This window comes from Heloderma suspectum, chromosome 2, assembly GCF_057233095.1.
Source record: "Heloderma suspectum isolate Gila_16-S chromosome 2, 16-S_ref, whole genome shotgun sequence".
Classification (NCBI taxonomy): Eukaryota; Metazoa; Chordata; class Lepidosauria; order Squamata; family Helodermatidae; genus Heloderma; species Heloderma suspectum.
In genome coordinates, this window is record NC_139459.1 from 219,207,853 (window position 1) to 219,224,688 (window position 16,836).

Below are 16,836 nucleotides of genomic sequence, written 5' to 3' on the forward strand. Positions count from 1 at the left end.
ACCAATAGTTTTGAAAGAAGTGGTGGTAAGACTGTTGAAGAAGAAGCTTCTTTAGACTCACCATTTTGGATAATTATTGGCTTGTTCTTAACATTCAAATTCTGGGCAAGATGCTAGAGCATATGATGATGATTCAACTCCAGGTATTCCTGAATGATGGTGATTAACTGTATCTCTACCAGTCTCACTTCCGACCTGGTTTTGGAACCAAGACAGAACTGGACAGGGTGTGGGGGGGTGTCTGTGTTTCTTTTGGCTCTGCTCGATCTCTCAGCAGGTTTTGATACCATTAACCACTGTATCCTTCTTGGCTGCCCACATTACTAGTTCTGTAGTTGGTTTGTGCTACTTGGGGCCAAACTACATGTTACTGTAGCTGCATAGTTCTGGCCCTGAGAGCACTCTCCGCCACACACAAATTGCCAGCATGGGCCCCCCAATCCAAATTGAGACTCTAGCATGAAAAGTGGGGAACTTGAACCTTTTGCCCCCCACTGCAGTCCTAAAAAAGGTCAATGGGATGCTTTATGGCAATGCAAATTACTGATGGAGGTGTCTGAGCTGGATTGGAGCCACTGGGGGGAGCAAAGGGTTAACGAACCCCTCCCCCCTCTCCAAGCGATTCTGATTGGATGCCCCACATTGGCAATTTGTGGAAGAAAACCCTGCACTCAAGGCCAGAACTACATAGGTAAGGTGACATGTAGTTTGGCTGACAATTATCTTATTTGCAATTGTTTAATATTTGCTTTTTTATTGGCTTATTATTTTATTATTTACTGTATGTCACTTTGAGAGCCCTTTCAGGTGGCGAGACAAGTCTGGTCACTTTCTACAATGCATTAAGAATTGTTTACTTAAAATAAAATGCTATACCACATACAGAAAATCTGTCAACAGGGCTCATGTTTAAACAAAGTAGCATCATGATATGCTCAGAACCAATGGGTTAAGACTTACCACAAATATGATGTCAATTCCATGTATACAATTTAAAATTAGCTGCATCCCTGCAGCTCACTGTATGAAGATAGCCTTTGGTCCCAACCACTGAACTTAAAACAAAGCAGACTTCAGCCACTACGTCTGACTCTAGGGAATTCCTCAAATATGCTGGTTGGTGAGGAAGAGAAAGTTGGATTGTATCCAGCTGACTTACCTCAAATAAATAACTCCCCACATGTAGGTACGGAACCACATAGCAGTACCAGAGTTAGCCTGGTATTTGCGGATCAGGATGGGATGAGGGACAGGAAGTAGCCCCACCAATGTGCCATGCTGCAAGAATTTCAGAATCTCAGACTCATCTGTGAGGCCCCTGCAGACAGAGAGAACACATGCTCTCATACCTTAAACTATCTCTGGTGCTGTAGCAGACAAAACTGACACAAAGGTTTTGCTTCTATTAATGCACATACATTCCTTCCATAAAGAATAGACAAGGGTGACCATGAAAATGCATCAGGAATTCTCCAGAACTTGCAGGAATTCCTACAAGTTGTATCAATGAGAGTCTACCACATGCACGAACAGACAGAGACCACAAGGAATATCACCTTGATGTTCATGACTGCATGTATCTCTGACTATCTTGGCTATTTATTGCCAAATGTGGTATCCACGCTCTAACCAATCCCCAGTCATCAGCAGTGACTCTTTCCCCATCTCATGCAAAAATGCGAGAAGAGGGCAAGTCCTGGTCACTACAGTAATGATACCTTTAGTACCCTGATAAGGAAATCCATATCAATTTACAACTTCCCAAAATGATACCTTTAGTACCCTAATAAGGAAATCCTTATCACCTTACAACTTCCCTGAAACAGAAGAGTTTAGACACCTACTTGTCAATGCAAATCTTCTCTACCTGGGGGACCAGGACTTGTAACAGCCGCATGATTGTCTGTAAGGGGAGTTTTGATTTCCAAGATACCACCTGCAAAGGAAACGAGTAGCAGTAAGATCAGTACTTTTGAAAGACCACATAACAGGATCTGACAGGGAGAATCTATTCATGAATAAATTCATTCAGCATATATCAAGTATCCCAATTTAGGTAGCCTTGCATATGAAGCGAGGGCAATTACAACATTACTACGAATCCCAGCAGCAGGATAGATTTGCTAGAAGACATCTAGCATCTCAGTAAGAAGATAAGGGCATACATCTACAGTCAAACTCTTTGGAGTCAAAATGAGCTTGAAAATGAATTTCCAGTTGCATGAGAAGTTCCAGTAAAATGTTTTCAATGTGACAGGGCTCAGGGCTCGTTAACACACATAGGGTTTCTGTGAAATTAATGATTGCATTCTGTTTTGTATACAAGAATGAAGTCTTCAAACATAAGCATGCAAGCTAGGTTTCAGAAAGACTATTGGTGTGGGGGCCTTTTTGGAGAAGCAGGGCAACCTCTTACCGCTCCCCTGAAGGGAAAGAAGAGCTACAAGTGACAACAGGGAGAAATCCTCTAATCCTTTAGAATTCACAGATAGCAATCCTGCCATTCAGGCACACAGAATAACATGGACTTACAAGAGTCTAGGCTCCCAGATTCCTCTTCCTTGCACTCCGTATTAATTCAGCAGAAACTGAACTGGGGCTGTTTTTGGTCAATTAGAATTAAAGCAACGGGCAGAGATAAAGCAAAGTGCTATGTGCCTCAGAGCAGATGCACACCCTGATCCCTTTTACAGCTCAGCTTGCATGACAGAGTGGGAAAAGATGCATGCTGCTGCTGCAGGGGCCTGGCAACTGTAAGCAGGTGCTGCACTTTTCAGCCCTCATGGTAGATCACTATGGTTTCTATTCCCACCTACGTGCTTCATTACCTAATGAAGTGAGAATTGTAATGAACTTTGCACATGTGATAAAAAGCAATTACTATCAAAATTATTAATTGTTAACAGTTCCCAGCTTCTCTCACCCATTCAGGAGTTGGATTCCAATGCTCAGGTGAGGATGCACTGGACAGACGCCGTCGATCCCGCTTGGGCTGTGAGGATTCCTAGGGAGAAGCCACAAGCGTGTTACTTACCCACTCCTCTGCACTTCACTGCTACCTGACTAATTCAAATACTATTTAGTTGAGGATTACGTGAAATGAAAGACAAGTACAGGATTGGGAATCAGAAATGAGGAAACAAATACATGAAGTCCCAAATTACAATTGTGTTTTCCCCCAATATCCTATTTTTTATTCATTCTGGAGGGTTCTTGAATGTTTTTCATATTTGGGATTAACACTTCCAGATTAAGGTGTGGAGATCCAGCAGTTGTGTCTTAAAATCTATCATAGATTTGTTTATTGATTACATAGAACTAAATACATTACTAGGAGACTTTCAGTCCATTAAATGTATTGTGTGGTCCTCCATATTGAACATGCGATGCTTTGCTCTACATTAAACCTCCGTAACAACACCTCCCATAGGACAAAGCTATAGTTTAGCATCCACATCCGGGTGCTTCAAGCTGGGTAGGTGCCAAAACTCCTCACCGATGATATTCATCTTCAGAAACTCTGAAATCTCTAAACCTACAGAATTTTTAATGTTGTTTAGCTAGGAAGCAAACAAGACACTTGATGTTCTCTCACTTAGCAAAGTGAGATAAATAAACCTCTGGGATTTATTGTTGCTATAAAGAGATAATGCAATCATGCATTATTTACAATTACAGCAACTTTATGGTTTGTAGGCTCAGACACCAGTATCACCCCCACAATAAAATTTCTAAAAATAAATCCATAAAAATATCTGCTTTAGGCCCCATTGTGCCCTCTCCCATCCGCAGAGCATGAGAACCTACCAGTTGACACATTAAGAGATTATTTCAATATAATTCTATTCAAGCTACATAGCAATGAGTCACACATACATTCTTGCTAGATTGTTCCCACCGATAAGGAGAAATCAGCTGGGTTTGAAACTCCATGACTTTTCTGCAGATGAGAAAACCACAGCACGTACTAGACTCCAAAGTAAAATATGCCTCCAAACTCGTTTTGGATTGCTTCGCTTTCTGCATGTGTCTTTGGTATGAGTTTAGTGGATTTAAGACCAAGGGCAATGGGGTCCTTGGGCTGCCTGAGTATGAAGCACCAAGTATAGCACTAGATACTGTTCTGAATCATTCAACACCAGCATTTTCAACATGCAAAACCTAGCCACAAGAACAGAATGCAGCCTTACCCCACTCCAAGATTCTGTACCACTGACAATGGCAGGGGGACTGCCTTCTGCTGGAGACTGTGAGGACTCTGGCTCTAGGGAGCGCATTGTCCCATCCTCTGACACCTGGGATTTCTCTGTGAGTTTGTCAATCCCTGCATTTTCGAGAGACAGCATTAGGAGGAAACTGAGCAAGGCCTAAAGGGGGGATCAGCAACATGACTTAGACCAAAAGATAAAATACCCAGTGCTTCTCTTTCTATACATTATATCCCTCCATTCTTTCTAGGGCATAATGCACTTCTGTCTAGAGAAATTGAATTTCCTGGGAATTGAAAATTAAGCTTAGGCTCTAGGAAACCAAGAAATGTTCACCTATAGATTTGATTATTTGGGGATAACTGACAAAACAACCCAGTTCAAGTGAATGCAGATCAGTCCCTTCAAGCTACAACGGTTCTTTGCGGTCAACTTTGTTCAAGCATAATTTTTAAAATATTTCAAATTCTTCAGTATGAAAAATACTGCACACATGTCCACAATGTAATCAGAAAAATTAAATTACATATAAAATAAGAGACTCATGCAAACAATGATTACTTGCTATTTCATACCATGAAATTAAGATTTTTTTCTTGAAAGAACCCAGATCCTTCTCTTTGTCCATCCTGGACAGATATCAAAGACTGAACCAATTAATCACTTTGAACTGAATTTATTTACCCCTTATTTAAGCTTCCACATGACAAACAGACTGGACTGACCTGGAGTTGCTACTAAGCTAGCCTTCAGTGTTCCAGGCTCAGCAGGTGCAGCTGGCCGCGACCCTTCCATGGACACTCCCTCCTGAGAGTTGGTGCGAGATATAGGTTCAGGAGCTTTCTTTTTGCGCTGCAAAGCTTTCTGGATAGACTGCAAGTCAGTAGGCAGATTGGCCAGCTGATGGAACACATTTCGCTTGCGAATGATGGCATACACCAAGTTGGAGTTGCCTGTGAAATTACAGCAGAAGGAGGAAAGAAAGAAAGAGAGAGAGAGAGAGAGAGAGAGAGAGAGAGAGATAAAATCTGCTGTCTTTCCCTTGGGAGAAAAATAAAGTGAACAAGTCCTGTAAATAAGCAAGGGGATGTCATGAGGCAATAAGAAACTCCAAGTACCTGTGCTACTTACAGTCCAGCAGCAAAACAGCATAAAGCTGTACTTACATTTACATGCTCAGGCAGGAACTTAACATCTTTCCCTGCTTTCCCTTTTCTTAATTGTAGAAACAAACTCTGCCCCACAAAACAGTACTTGAATTGTTACTTCCTACAAACGACTCACTGTACACTAGCTAGGTCATCACAAAGTTCTCAGGCTAATGAAGAATTAACTGGTAGTGTCAGCTGCAATAGAACTATGGCTGCTTGGGCATTATTGCAGCAGAAATTTCTACAGGGTCCCCTGCTTGATACTGCCAATACATTGATTACTTTAAAAAAATAGAATAAAAGAAAGTGGAGGACTATTGTCCACCATGCAGAATTTGACAGATTTAGCTATTAATTCACTGAGAATTTGGCCCAGTCCCTGCCACGTACCCTTAGTTCTCAATTCATAAAGTAAAAGCTACAGTAACTTGTATCAAAAAGTTTTGAAAGAACAAGGGAAAAAGTAGACGACTTGCAGTACATAGTGGGCCAGTTCACACGATCACCGCAGCCCACTGTGGTACATGGGCAGCCATTTTGAATATTCAACCACCAGCAGGAGGTTGCCATGGCTTGTTGTGTCATCTGAACCTGGGTGACAGGGGACATTTGAGGGTTAAACAACCCACAAATAACCCTACAACAGACTATGGGTTATTTGAGGATTGTTTAATCCTCAAACAGCCCCTGCCACCCACGTTCAGATGACACGACAAGCCACAGCTGGGGCTTGAATGGGCAACATGGTGCCCATGGGTGCCGTGGCTCATCGTAGCTTAAATAAAACATGGTGGGCTATGGAGATCATGCGAACCAGGTCAATGTATATTAAAAGTGCCAAAAGTGAGCAAAACTTAGCAAAAAATGTTAAAGACAACAGCAGTCCTTCTGTTAGAAGTTGAAACTATCAAAAAACTATTGCTTTGGTGGTGGTTGCTTTTAAAGTCTTCTCTTCTGCTAAAAATATGAAAGGAAAAGGGATACGACTAATTCATAGAGTAAATCCAAGTAGTTCTCAAAATGAAGCATCAGATATCCAGCTCAAATGCCAGTGAAAATCAAGAGTTTACTGTCAGGGATAGAAAATCTATTATGGGTAATGGAAAATTATAAACTTATATACCTAGACTAATACATTTCTTGACACGTTTATTATTGGTATATGTTATCAGAAAGTCATATAGGCCTGGCTTATTGTTTAGCCACTCACCATCAAACTGATATTGGATGATATTGTTGAAAACCTCCAGCAAAAAGAAGACAAGATGGTGGTTCTGAACAGTGGAGAAGAGGAACCAGGTAGTTGAAAAGGCTTCCAACAGGTGCAGCAGCTTGTTAGCAGCTACCATGGAAAGAGACTTCAAATATGGAGATACTGGAGAAGGGGAACAATTAAATGTAGGAATGGGAAAAGGCAATTAGGGAGACCTGAAATTTCCATTATAATTACTTATACACCAGTGTTTGTGTACATGGCACTTGACTGAGTTGCACAAGTAAAAAAAGAGAGGTAGCTGCCTTTCATCATCACAACCCAAGGAGGTTACAATCTAAACGTTGACAGTGGGGAAGGCAACAGAGGCAGCGAGAGGCAAGGATAGCAAGAGATGAATGTGAGCAGCGGGGGAAACTAAGCCAAAGGCTTCACAGAATAGGTGAGTTTGAGACGGTACTCATTCACTGGTCTCAGCCCATTATGAAAAAAATACTAACTATGGTATTTTACAGGGATAGAGCAAATAAGAGCCAAAAAGTTGAATTTAGTATTAATGAGCAGGGTTCTTTCACTAGAAACTTTCCAAACCAAGCAAAGTTTGGGATAAATCGGGATAAACAGGTTTACACTTAATGTTTAGGAATGTCTGAACAAACGCAGCAAGGAACCCTTTTAAGTTCTGCCTCTTATCTTAAGACCTAGTTTAGGGGTGGCAGGTACAAGTTCTGTAAGAAGGGGAAATGTCAGAATTGTAGTGTCCGATTACACTGCATTCAAGAGCTGTTATATTCTGAAATAGAGAACACATGTTTTATAAGGAGAGTTGTTTCAAAATAAAAGATATCTGTTAAGACAACTCTTCTTTAGCCCTTACGATACTCATTTACTGTAAGTAAACTGTTACATCATTTTTAACTTATATGTAAGTGCTGCACTGAGAATGGTGCAAGATTCAAATGTTAATAATACATTTGAATTATTACTAATAATAATATTAATAATAATACATTTGACAATGTCACTCAATAAGAAGAAACAGCAACACAAAAGATTCTGTGGATTAGTTCCTCATAGTTAACAAAACCTTGATTCAAACCCTCTTAAGCAAACAGTTGAATCACACTGGTGAAGACAGCTAATGCCACCTACTGCAGAGCAGGCAGTACTGCAGCGCCGGACAGCCCACATAAACCTATTTTGAAACTTGTTGAGGAAACATAGCGCATCTCGAATGAAACTGAGAAAAGTGCACAATGGAAGGGACATCTTCTAATGTTTCCACCAAAAATTCCAGTCATAGTGGTCACCTCCAAAAGAATACCTAACGAACTACAGTGAAGATTTCCAGACATGATAACATCTGCATGTATGCTCTGTACTTACCTCAGGTCAGGAAAATGCTGCTGCACTATTTGCTACCAACATTTTTTAAAGGGTGGTTTAAATACAAATCTCAATAGTTAGGACAGGGTGTTGCCATAGTTCAGGCAGCTTACCATTCACAACAATGGTAAGGAGGCAATCAAAAAGGGGCTGCAGCCGCTGGTGCCCACTGGTGATGATCTTGTGAAAGACCTGGAGCATGGAATGAAAGTGACAAAGTGAACAAAAGAGATAAGAGTTAACATGTTACAACCAGATCACCATAGGTCTTTGCAACCATCAGAAGGAGCACTTCTGACGGTGCCACATGTTTCTAAGGTTCACCGCAGGTGAACTTGTAATAGGGCATTTAGTGTTGCAGCATCCACCCTCTGGAATGCATTCCCTATTAACATTAGGCATCTACAGGTTTGACTTTCAGGCACCTGCTTAAGACCTACCTCTTTAAGCAAGCCTTCCCTGAAGTGTGACCCAGCCAGTTATAAATATAGTTTTGCTTTCAATAATGATTATTTTATTGGATTTTATTGTTTTTTTAATTATCATTATCATTTTAACCACTTTGATCATTCTGTTGGAAAGTGGTATACAAATCTGTGTAATAAATAAATAAAAATTCTGTGGTGGTGATCATCGTCATGCAAGGGCAAGTGTAATACCTGACATTATTCAAGTCTGTCATGAAGCACAGTATACCAGGTGGCCCAAAAGTAGGTATACAGTTGTTTAGAATGTTGATGGGAGGGGGAGAGAATGTGTGAGTAGAAGATGTGTGGGTGGAGTCAGAATGACAGTTGGGAAGAGGGAGTGACAGGGAGTGACAGTTAAATCAGTTAAGTGTAGAGAGTGAGGCCCTTAAGTAGGTACACAGTTGTTTAGTTGTTTAGTTATTTTTTTTACTGATATTGTGAATGATAATAAAATGCAAATAAACTATACTGTATACCTACTTTTGGGCCACTCTGTATATTAACTGCCCACCTCTCCCCAGATGCACTCCTCCTGATTAAGAAAGCACAGGCACTGTCAGCAACTGCCACACTCACAATGATGAGAAGATCTGCGTGCGTCCCTGTAAATACAGGGATATCCATTGGCACTCGTACAGAATATGGCTTGTTCAGGCGAACCCCAAAATTTCTCTCCCCACTCAGCAGCAATAGGATGAAGACACCAATATGCATAAGCCCAACTCGAGCTGTAGAAAGAACAGTGCTGAAATTCAGTCACATAGCTGACCAAAAGAAACAACCTGAAATTCAAAAATAAAGTAAGATCAAAAGTGAAAACAGAGCATAAAAGAATTTCTGGATATGAACACTATTACTGTTCAGTGTAGCAGCCCTAAAGAAGAAAATAAGGACCAAACTGACCTGTGCTGCTGCCTGATATCCAAGCAGTTTTATGTCAAGGGGCAGTGTGTGTTGGTTGATTCTCAGCATAAGTAGAACCATAATGTACAAGAATGGTACTGAAAGGGGAGATTGAGGGCCAAACCAGATGTGATGGGACAGCCAGTCATATTTAGTTATTTAAGAAATTTCTTATCCACTTTTCATTATAAAATAATCCCAAAGTGGGGTACAGATAACAAAACACAGTACAATAATACGGCACTGAGAAAACTATAATCATAAGGGGAGAACAGTAACAGATAAATAACACAATACAGCAAAAGAAAAGAGAGAAAGATTCAATCAGCACTTGGGTAAACAAATAGGTTTTAGCTGGTGCCGAAAACTTGTAAGATTTGCCGCCATGTCTACGAGTGGGGAGGGAGTTCTGCATCCAGAGTGCCTGTATGGAAAAAATGTATTTACATGTCTTCCCTGTTCACATATAAAGCAAGGGGTGAACAGGCTTGAAAAGAAACATGCCTGAGAGGAGCTAAGCCCTCTCCTGCCTCACCTCATTATGCTCCATTGACTGAAGTACTTCTTCCACTGCCCAGCTCTACTACTAGAAGTGAGCTGAGCTGAAAATATGCTTGAAACAATGAAGTGTAGCAAGGCAAGGTGAGAGGCGGCTTAGCACTCTTCACTTGTGCAGTCATTTTCATGTTAAGGGGAAAAAGAAAAGAAAAAAAGATAGGCATCCCGAGCCCTCATTTTACTCAAGGACACAGCAGACGTACAAATAAATACATGTGCTCGCCCATATCTCATCTAGTTTGGCTCTAGCTCAGCTCTCGTGCTTCTGTCATCTACATTCTCTGAAATAATTATGGGTGATCCCATAAAAAGTCAGTGAAATAATTCATGGATTTTATTTGATTACATTAGCTTGGCATCTGGAGTTTGTGAACTAAACACACCCACCAAACCAACCTTTCTGATATATCCTCATGTAACACATTCACCTTTTATTTTCCAGCCACACCTTCGGAGTTCCCAGATCCCAGTCACCAACTGAGCAGTATTGGGATACAGCATTTGCAATCACACAAATTTTACCTATTGGCAAGAGGAGGCTGTTTGAGATAGCAAATACAGTTATGTGAATGCAGACTGGAAATTTCTGGATTCTCAATCTTTCTCTAAGCACAATTACTTCCAGTGACTTCGGCCTAGCTACAGCTACAACTGTGGAGTTATTCCCAGTATGAGGAGACAGCCAACTGGAATGATTGCCTAAGTGTAGAAGTAAACCTTTTCAGTCCACGTTTTGAGAACTTACATTGATCTGCTCTGGCATCATTAAGGAAGTAGAGAATTGGCACCAGGATGTCTAGGACATCACTACTCTTCAGCACAAAGAAGAGAAATTTCTGAAATGGAGAGAGAAGTATTGAACTCCTTCATACAGTTTATCTTCTCTAGAGTGTCAGGGTAAGTGGCCTGACAAAATGAAGCTGATGCTCCCATGAAGCTGTGTCAATAGAGAGGGGAAAGCATGCAAATTTGTCTCCTAGTTTTTCAGTGGCTTCATGTTTTATAACTGTGCTTTGTAAGGAGCTTGTGGGGACAAACAGAAGATGAAGGTTGTAATCCTATACACACTTAACAGTGAGCAAGACCGATTGAACTCAATGGGCTTATTTCTGAGTAGACATGGATAGGATTGCACTGTTAGTCCCATGCTTATTTTCTTGAACAAAGCATGTTCAGCAAGTAATTCTGATCTGATATGAGGAAATCAGTGATCAGATGGAACCATAATTGTAGACCTTTTTTTTTAATAGATTGCTTTTAGATGGAGGCTTTTCTGATGTGCAGATTCAGCATGACTGACACCTGGAACCCACACGGAAACTGGGTTGAGATCCAGACAAGTTCAATGGCATATCAAGACACTAGCAGCGTCAGCAAAGATGGCAATGCCCCAAACAATCACCAGTGCATGAAATCCCTGTACTAATTGATACGTCTTTCTTTCAGTAACTCCTCCTACCTTTCAGTTTAGTGCTACAATATTAAACCAGCCATAGGCAAAACTGCCATCTGGACAGGCCCACAGTCACTAGGATTCTCCCATCCCTATCCCTCGTCCTCTTTCAGCAGGGGCTGATTGTTCTTCCCCATCCCCCACCCCACTTTAATTCTTTAATAGTACCAAGCAAATACCCACCTTGTTGAAATCACAGAGTTTCCAGAAGAGAACCAGGAGCTCCTGATGGAACTGGATCTTTTTGGTAGAGTTTGGCAAGTAGGTTTGGACCAATGGGTTGGAGAGGAGACGAGCCACTCCTTTCAGAATGAACTGGAAATCCTGCCAATGCAGAGAATGTAAATGGAACACACAGTATGAGGACCGAAATTTTGCACAATAAGCAGTCAAAAGGAGAATATGGCACATTACCTCTTCTCTGTGTATCCTAGACAGGTAATTGACAAACAGGTTGTCTGGTCCTGGAGGCTACATCAAAAGGAAGTTGAGTAAGTGCTTCTTAACATTTACTTCGTAACTAAACATACCATACAGGCATATGTTGCATATATGAAGCTCTTTGAATTATCTGACAGGTGACATTTTCACCAAATTTGTCAGAACATTCTGATTGTCAAGGAACTAATGGCCACTTTCAATCTCAGGAAATCAAGAAAAAGCATCTTCAATAATTCACAGTCCAGAAGCCACATACACAAGATGACATTCCAATGCACTATATGTATATTTTAATTCTGGGATGGTGGCAGGAAAGATTAATTTCATGTGTAGGAGCCAGTGTGGTGTAGTGGCAAGAGTGTTGGACTGGGAGCCAGGAGATCCAGGTTCTAGTCCCCACTTGGCCATGGAAGCTCACTGGGTGACTTTGGGCCAGTCACAGACTCTCAGCCCAACCTACCTCACAGGGTTGTTGCTGTGAGGATAAAATAGAGAGGAGGAGGATACTGTAAGCCACCTTGGGTTCCTTGCAAGAGGAAAAAAGGCGGGTTATAGAGGCAATAAATAAATAAATATATGAGCACTCATATATTCCAGAGGAGAATAGAATTCCATTCCTTTCTCCTGTCAGCCTCGTGATTAAAAACTGAAGCCTCTTTGGCATATATCAGGGACTTTAAACTTCTATTTTGGTCAACTTCCAGCCATAATCTCTGACAATTCTATAGCCAGAATGGTGCCCATTATTTATTTCATGCCATCAGTGTATATGGCACCTTACAAAGTTAAATAGCTGAAATAGACAGGTCCCTGCCCTCAAGGAGCTTACAAAAATAGACAGTGCAGGAAACAACAGAAAGGGTGAAGGAGGAATGCAGGCAAATGTAATTAGGCCTATTTGCCTTTTTCTCTAAATTTATAAAATATACTGTAACTACAGAATTTGGAATAATATAAGAATTCTAAGGACAGTAAGCTTGCTTGCCAAATCCAGCCAGCTAGGGATAAATAATGCAGCACAGAGCAGAAATAGATTTCTGAGTTATGAAAGCACTTCACTTTCTCTAGAAGTCAGCGGCAAGCTGGGTGAACAAGGGCAGACTCCTTCCATTCTGAGGATGCAACCTACATCACTATTGCTGACCAAATGTTTCCAGATGAATGCTTAGCATCAATACACTAGGTTACTTTAGACCACTTCTTATTATGTAGGGAATGCTGTTAACTCTAAAAACTGACTTGCATACAACAATATGAAGTAGTAACTTTCTAACTAAAACCATACAGACTTTCAATCTCCACACTAAGATTTCTGCTTAGACAAAGCAAGAGGAGGAAGCTCTGCAGAGTTAGAAAGCTTGCATGCTCTCACCAGCAGAAATTGTTCCTATAGAATGGATTAACTCAGCTAATACCTGACCACTTCAAAAACTGCAAGAAGAAACTGAAGATTTCTGCAATGAATTCATAAACACTGAGGGTGCTTCCAGACAAAGCTTCTATCCCACCACCATCCTGACTCATTCATGGAATTTTATGTGGCGTTCAGACAACATTGTCTTCCACTTGTAGCCCTCCCGTGTTTTCTCACCTCTTCTTTCATCTTTTACCTTACTAGAAAAAAAACTGTTAAGGAAATAAACCTCAGAATAGCAGCACAATGCCCTTTGATAGTAAGCACTGGGAGCCCTCTGTCTGGAAGCGCCCTCAAACTCAGGGGTAAACTACACAGTAGTTTAACTACACACATGCATGCACTGAAACTCCAGTGCTGCTTAAGAAAAGCAGCTTCTGCAGGGACGGAAGTTACTTACCCTTTTGCTGCATGCCATTTTTTCAGTCAAAATCATGCCACAACTACTTCCCACTCTCCCTTGATGGGTTCCATAAGCAGTTTACCCAGGCATGTGCATGTGCGTGCACACACACACACACACACACACACTGGGATCCCACATGGGAGAAACATTTTGGGAGGGTTGATTTGGTGTGGAAAAAAATGACTGTTGGGGAAAAGGAGGTTAAGCCTCCTTTCCCCACCTCCAAACCTATTTTTATTTCAAGACAAACAGCATTGGGGCTTTTGTGTAAACTTCTTTGTATAATATGTAGTCTGCTCCATAGAACACAATGAACTACACCAGAGTCTTGTGGTTCTCAATCTAAATTCAGTGAATGGGGGAGGGCAATTGCATGATAAAGCTTAATCTGGAAGTACCCTTTTTCTGTAAGTTTTCTGCTCTTCCAGGAGTATGAGATACTTTCCCAGCATGCGGGCAGGTAAGAAAGGCAGAGGAAAACCAAAATAATCAATTCTGCTAGAACTGCAGTGAGTGAAAACCCCTGAAGTGAACTAGCTAGCATGCGTATTAATATGGGATAAGGATTCAGAACTAGATAGTACAGTATTAAGAAGGTATGTGTGCACCCCTAAGCTCTTAGGATGCTGGTGACCATATCTCAGGGCATTTCTACACCAGACTAAAATCCCACAACTTTACCAGGGCTTTCTGCTTCTGTTTTAAATGCAGGGTCATGATGAGCTCCCTTTACACGCACTTCCCTTCCCCACCCCTTTCCCCCTCATGTGTGTGTTCTATGTTTCATTATGCAGCCACTAGATGGCACTGTGGTGTAGCACCTCTTATTGCGTGACTCAAACGTGTTGTAATTTGAAAGCTCATTCTCACCAATTTTTTAACAAATGGGATAAAGGTCATTTAGCATGGGAGACGCCCTGGAGGTTGACTATATAATGTAAAGGACCCACAAACTTCCATGAGTAACCAATCTCAATCACAGGATAAAAGCCCCATGTGAAGCCCTCAGATACACCAATGGTGGATAAATGGAAGAGAAGATTACTACTTAAGAAACATTAGTCTTCCCACTAGCAGCATTTTACACTGTGGTGGTGGATTTATGATCTGTATGTATTTTGCAGGCTTCAAAATGGAAAAATCTTGTTTTCCTGTTGGCTCAAAGATGCTATTTAATATTATCCTAATGTTGTAAACAAAGATACTTGGAATCTGGGGTGCACTGGAAAACGCCTCAGTGCCTCCTTCCCAAATTACCTTTCTACTCCAATTTGTCCCTCCCAAATCTGCTTTCCTTTAGAAGGGGTTGTCCAAGTTTTGTTACTCACATTTGCATGCAACATGTAGCATGGCCCTAAGACACCTGCACATATTGGGCACCAGCTCCCATTGTTAATGGGACTTATACAGTGCTCTGCTTTGTTATACTGTGGCTCTGGTCCTTCTTCGGGGACTCCTGTTTGATGCCATGGCTGTTGACCTGCGGTGTCCCTCAGGGTTCCATCTTATCCCCCATGCTGTTGAAGATATACATGAAACTACTGGGTAGGATTGTCTAGAGTTTTGGGATTCAGTGCAACCCGTATGCTGACAACACCCGCTCCTTTCCAGCCAATCCAATGAAGCTGTTCTAGTTCTAAATTGGTGTCTGATGTCAGTAATGGACATGTGGGCAAACAAATTGAAGCTTAATCCAGTCGAGACAGAGGTGTTCCTGGTTAGACAAAAGGCAGATCTGAGAATAGGGATTCAACCTGTGCTGGATGGGATTACACTCGCCATGAAGACTCAAGCTCGCAGTTTGTGTGTACTCCTGGATTCAGCCCTGAACCAGGATGCCCAGGTTTCGGCAGTGGTCAGGAATGCATTTGCACAGCTGAGGCTAGTGCACCAATTGCTCCCGTTCCTAAAGATGTCTGATCCGGCCACTTTTATGCATGCCTTAGTTACATCCTGTTTGGACTACTATAATCCGCTCAATGTGGGGCTGCCTTCAAAAACTTCAGCTGGTCCAGAATGCTGCAGCCTGTAATGTAACTAGCTCTGTTGACCAGAGCTAGTTACAGGCTCTCTTCACACCTTGGTTTTTTAACAGGATTGTTCTTCTGTAATCACTGGTTTTCGTGGGAGCTTTAGATGCTGATGCTGCTCTCCTGCTGCTATCTCACAACTTCCCCTCCTTCTTTCCATGTTATCTGAGAAGGGGGAAAACCCAACATTTTCTGTGCTTGCGACTGAAATCGCCATTTCCCCCACTGTGTATTTCCCCTTTAGTGCTTTGTCCTGCTTTGTGTGGGCGTGTGCTAGGGGGTGTTGCTGGGCGGTGTTGAATAACATTGTCATGACAATAAAATCGGTGGGAGGGTGGGGGTTTCTGCCTCTCTCCCATTCCACTACAGGGCGGGCGCTTGAACTGTAAAGTGGTTAACCATCCCAGATGCTTCTCCGAAATCCCCCCGAACACAGCAATGCTTACTTCTGAGTAAACTCATTGGCTGTAAGGCTTTCCTTTCCTGAGAGTGCCACTGAAATCTGTGTGGCTTGCTTCTGAGTAGGCATGCATAGGAGTGCATTGTAAGACTACTTAGAGTAGCAGTCTTAAGGTCTCCCATCCCCTTCAATGCATGTACTTGGAACCTCCCCCTCCCATTGACATCACTGACTGCTTCTTCTCCCTTTTGCTCACCAGATTGATGGGCTTTTTTCCTCCCAGGGTGGATGGGGGAAGTCTCAGCCACGCAGAAGAAAGGCTTGACAGTTAGGATTTCAATGGGTATTAAAAGTGCCTTTTCTCCTCCCCTGAATAAATTCATCATGCAGAGCTTGCAATGGTCATTTTAATGGTTTCGTGTGTGTGTGTGCGCGCGCGCGTGTGTGTGTGTGTGTGTGTGGAGTTGCCTGAGATAAGGCAGTGATGCTGAGGTGGTTTTCCATAGTGCTCCCTCCCACCTAACCAGCCACTATCTCTTCTCCTAGCCCACCTTGCAGGGTTGTTGGGAGGCCAGAATAAGGAGGGAAAGCAACAGCAGCACCGGGGGTGGGGAGAAAGCCAGCCACTATCTCTTCTCCTAGCCCACCTTACAGGGCTGTTGGGTAGCCAGAATAATCGGGGGAAAGCAACAACAGTGCATGGGGCATGGGGGGAACAAGCCAGTTGATGGGAAGACAGAATAAGGGAGGAGAGCAACAACAGGAAGGCGGGAGGTGGGCACTATCTGCCCACCTTACCAGGT

General features: G+C 42.0%; 1 protein-coding gene across 4 annotated transcripts in view; it reads right to left on the minus strand.

Moving 5' to 3' along the window:
• Window positions 1-16,836, minus strand: part of HID1 (HID1 domain containing) — a 50,173-nt gene that overhangs the window by 3,451 nt on the left and 29,886 nt on the right. For all 4 annotated transcript variants that reach the window (XR_014788275.1, XR_014788274.1, XM_084838024.1 and 1 more), the window contains exons 8-18: window positions 11,757-11,813; window positions 11,526-11,666; window positions 10,635-10,725; window positions 9,005-9,156; window positions 8,072-8,150; window positions 6,570-6,734; window positions 4,934-5,161; window positions 4,191-4,324; window positions 2,924-3,004; window positions 1,845-1,936; window positions 1,160-1,318 (exon numbers count right to left, since the gene is read on the minus strand). Coding sequence is in view for 2 of the 4 variants with exons in the window: in XM_084838024.1 (XP_084694150.1) it covers window positions 1,160-1,318; window positions 1,845-1,936; window positions 2,924-3,004; window positions 4,191-4,324; window positions 4,934-5,161; window positions 6,570-6,734; window positions 8,072-8,150; window positions 9,005-9,156; window positions 10,635-10,725; window positions 11,526-11,666; window positions 11,757-11,813 (1,379 nt within the window). In the remaining 2 variants the exon portion in view is untranslated. The remainder of the gene's footprint in view (window positions 1-1,159; window positions 1,319-1,844; window positions 1,937-2,923; window positions 3,005-4,190; window positions 4,325-4,933; window positions 5,162-6,569; window positions 6,735-8,071; window positions 8,151-9,004; window positions 9,157-10,634; window positions 10,726-11,525; window positions 11,667-11,756; window positions 11,814-16,836) is intronic.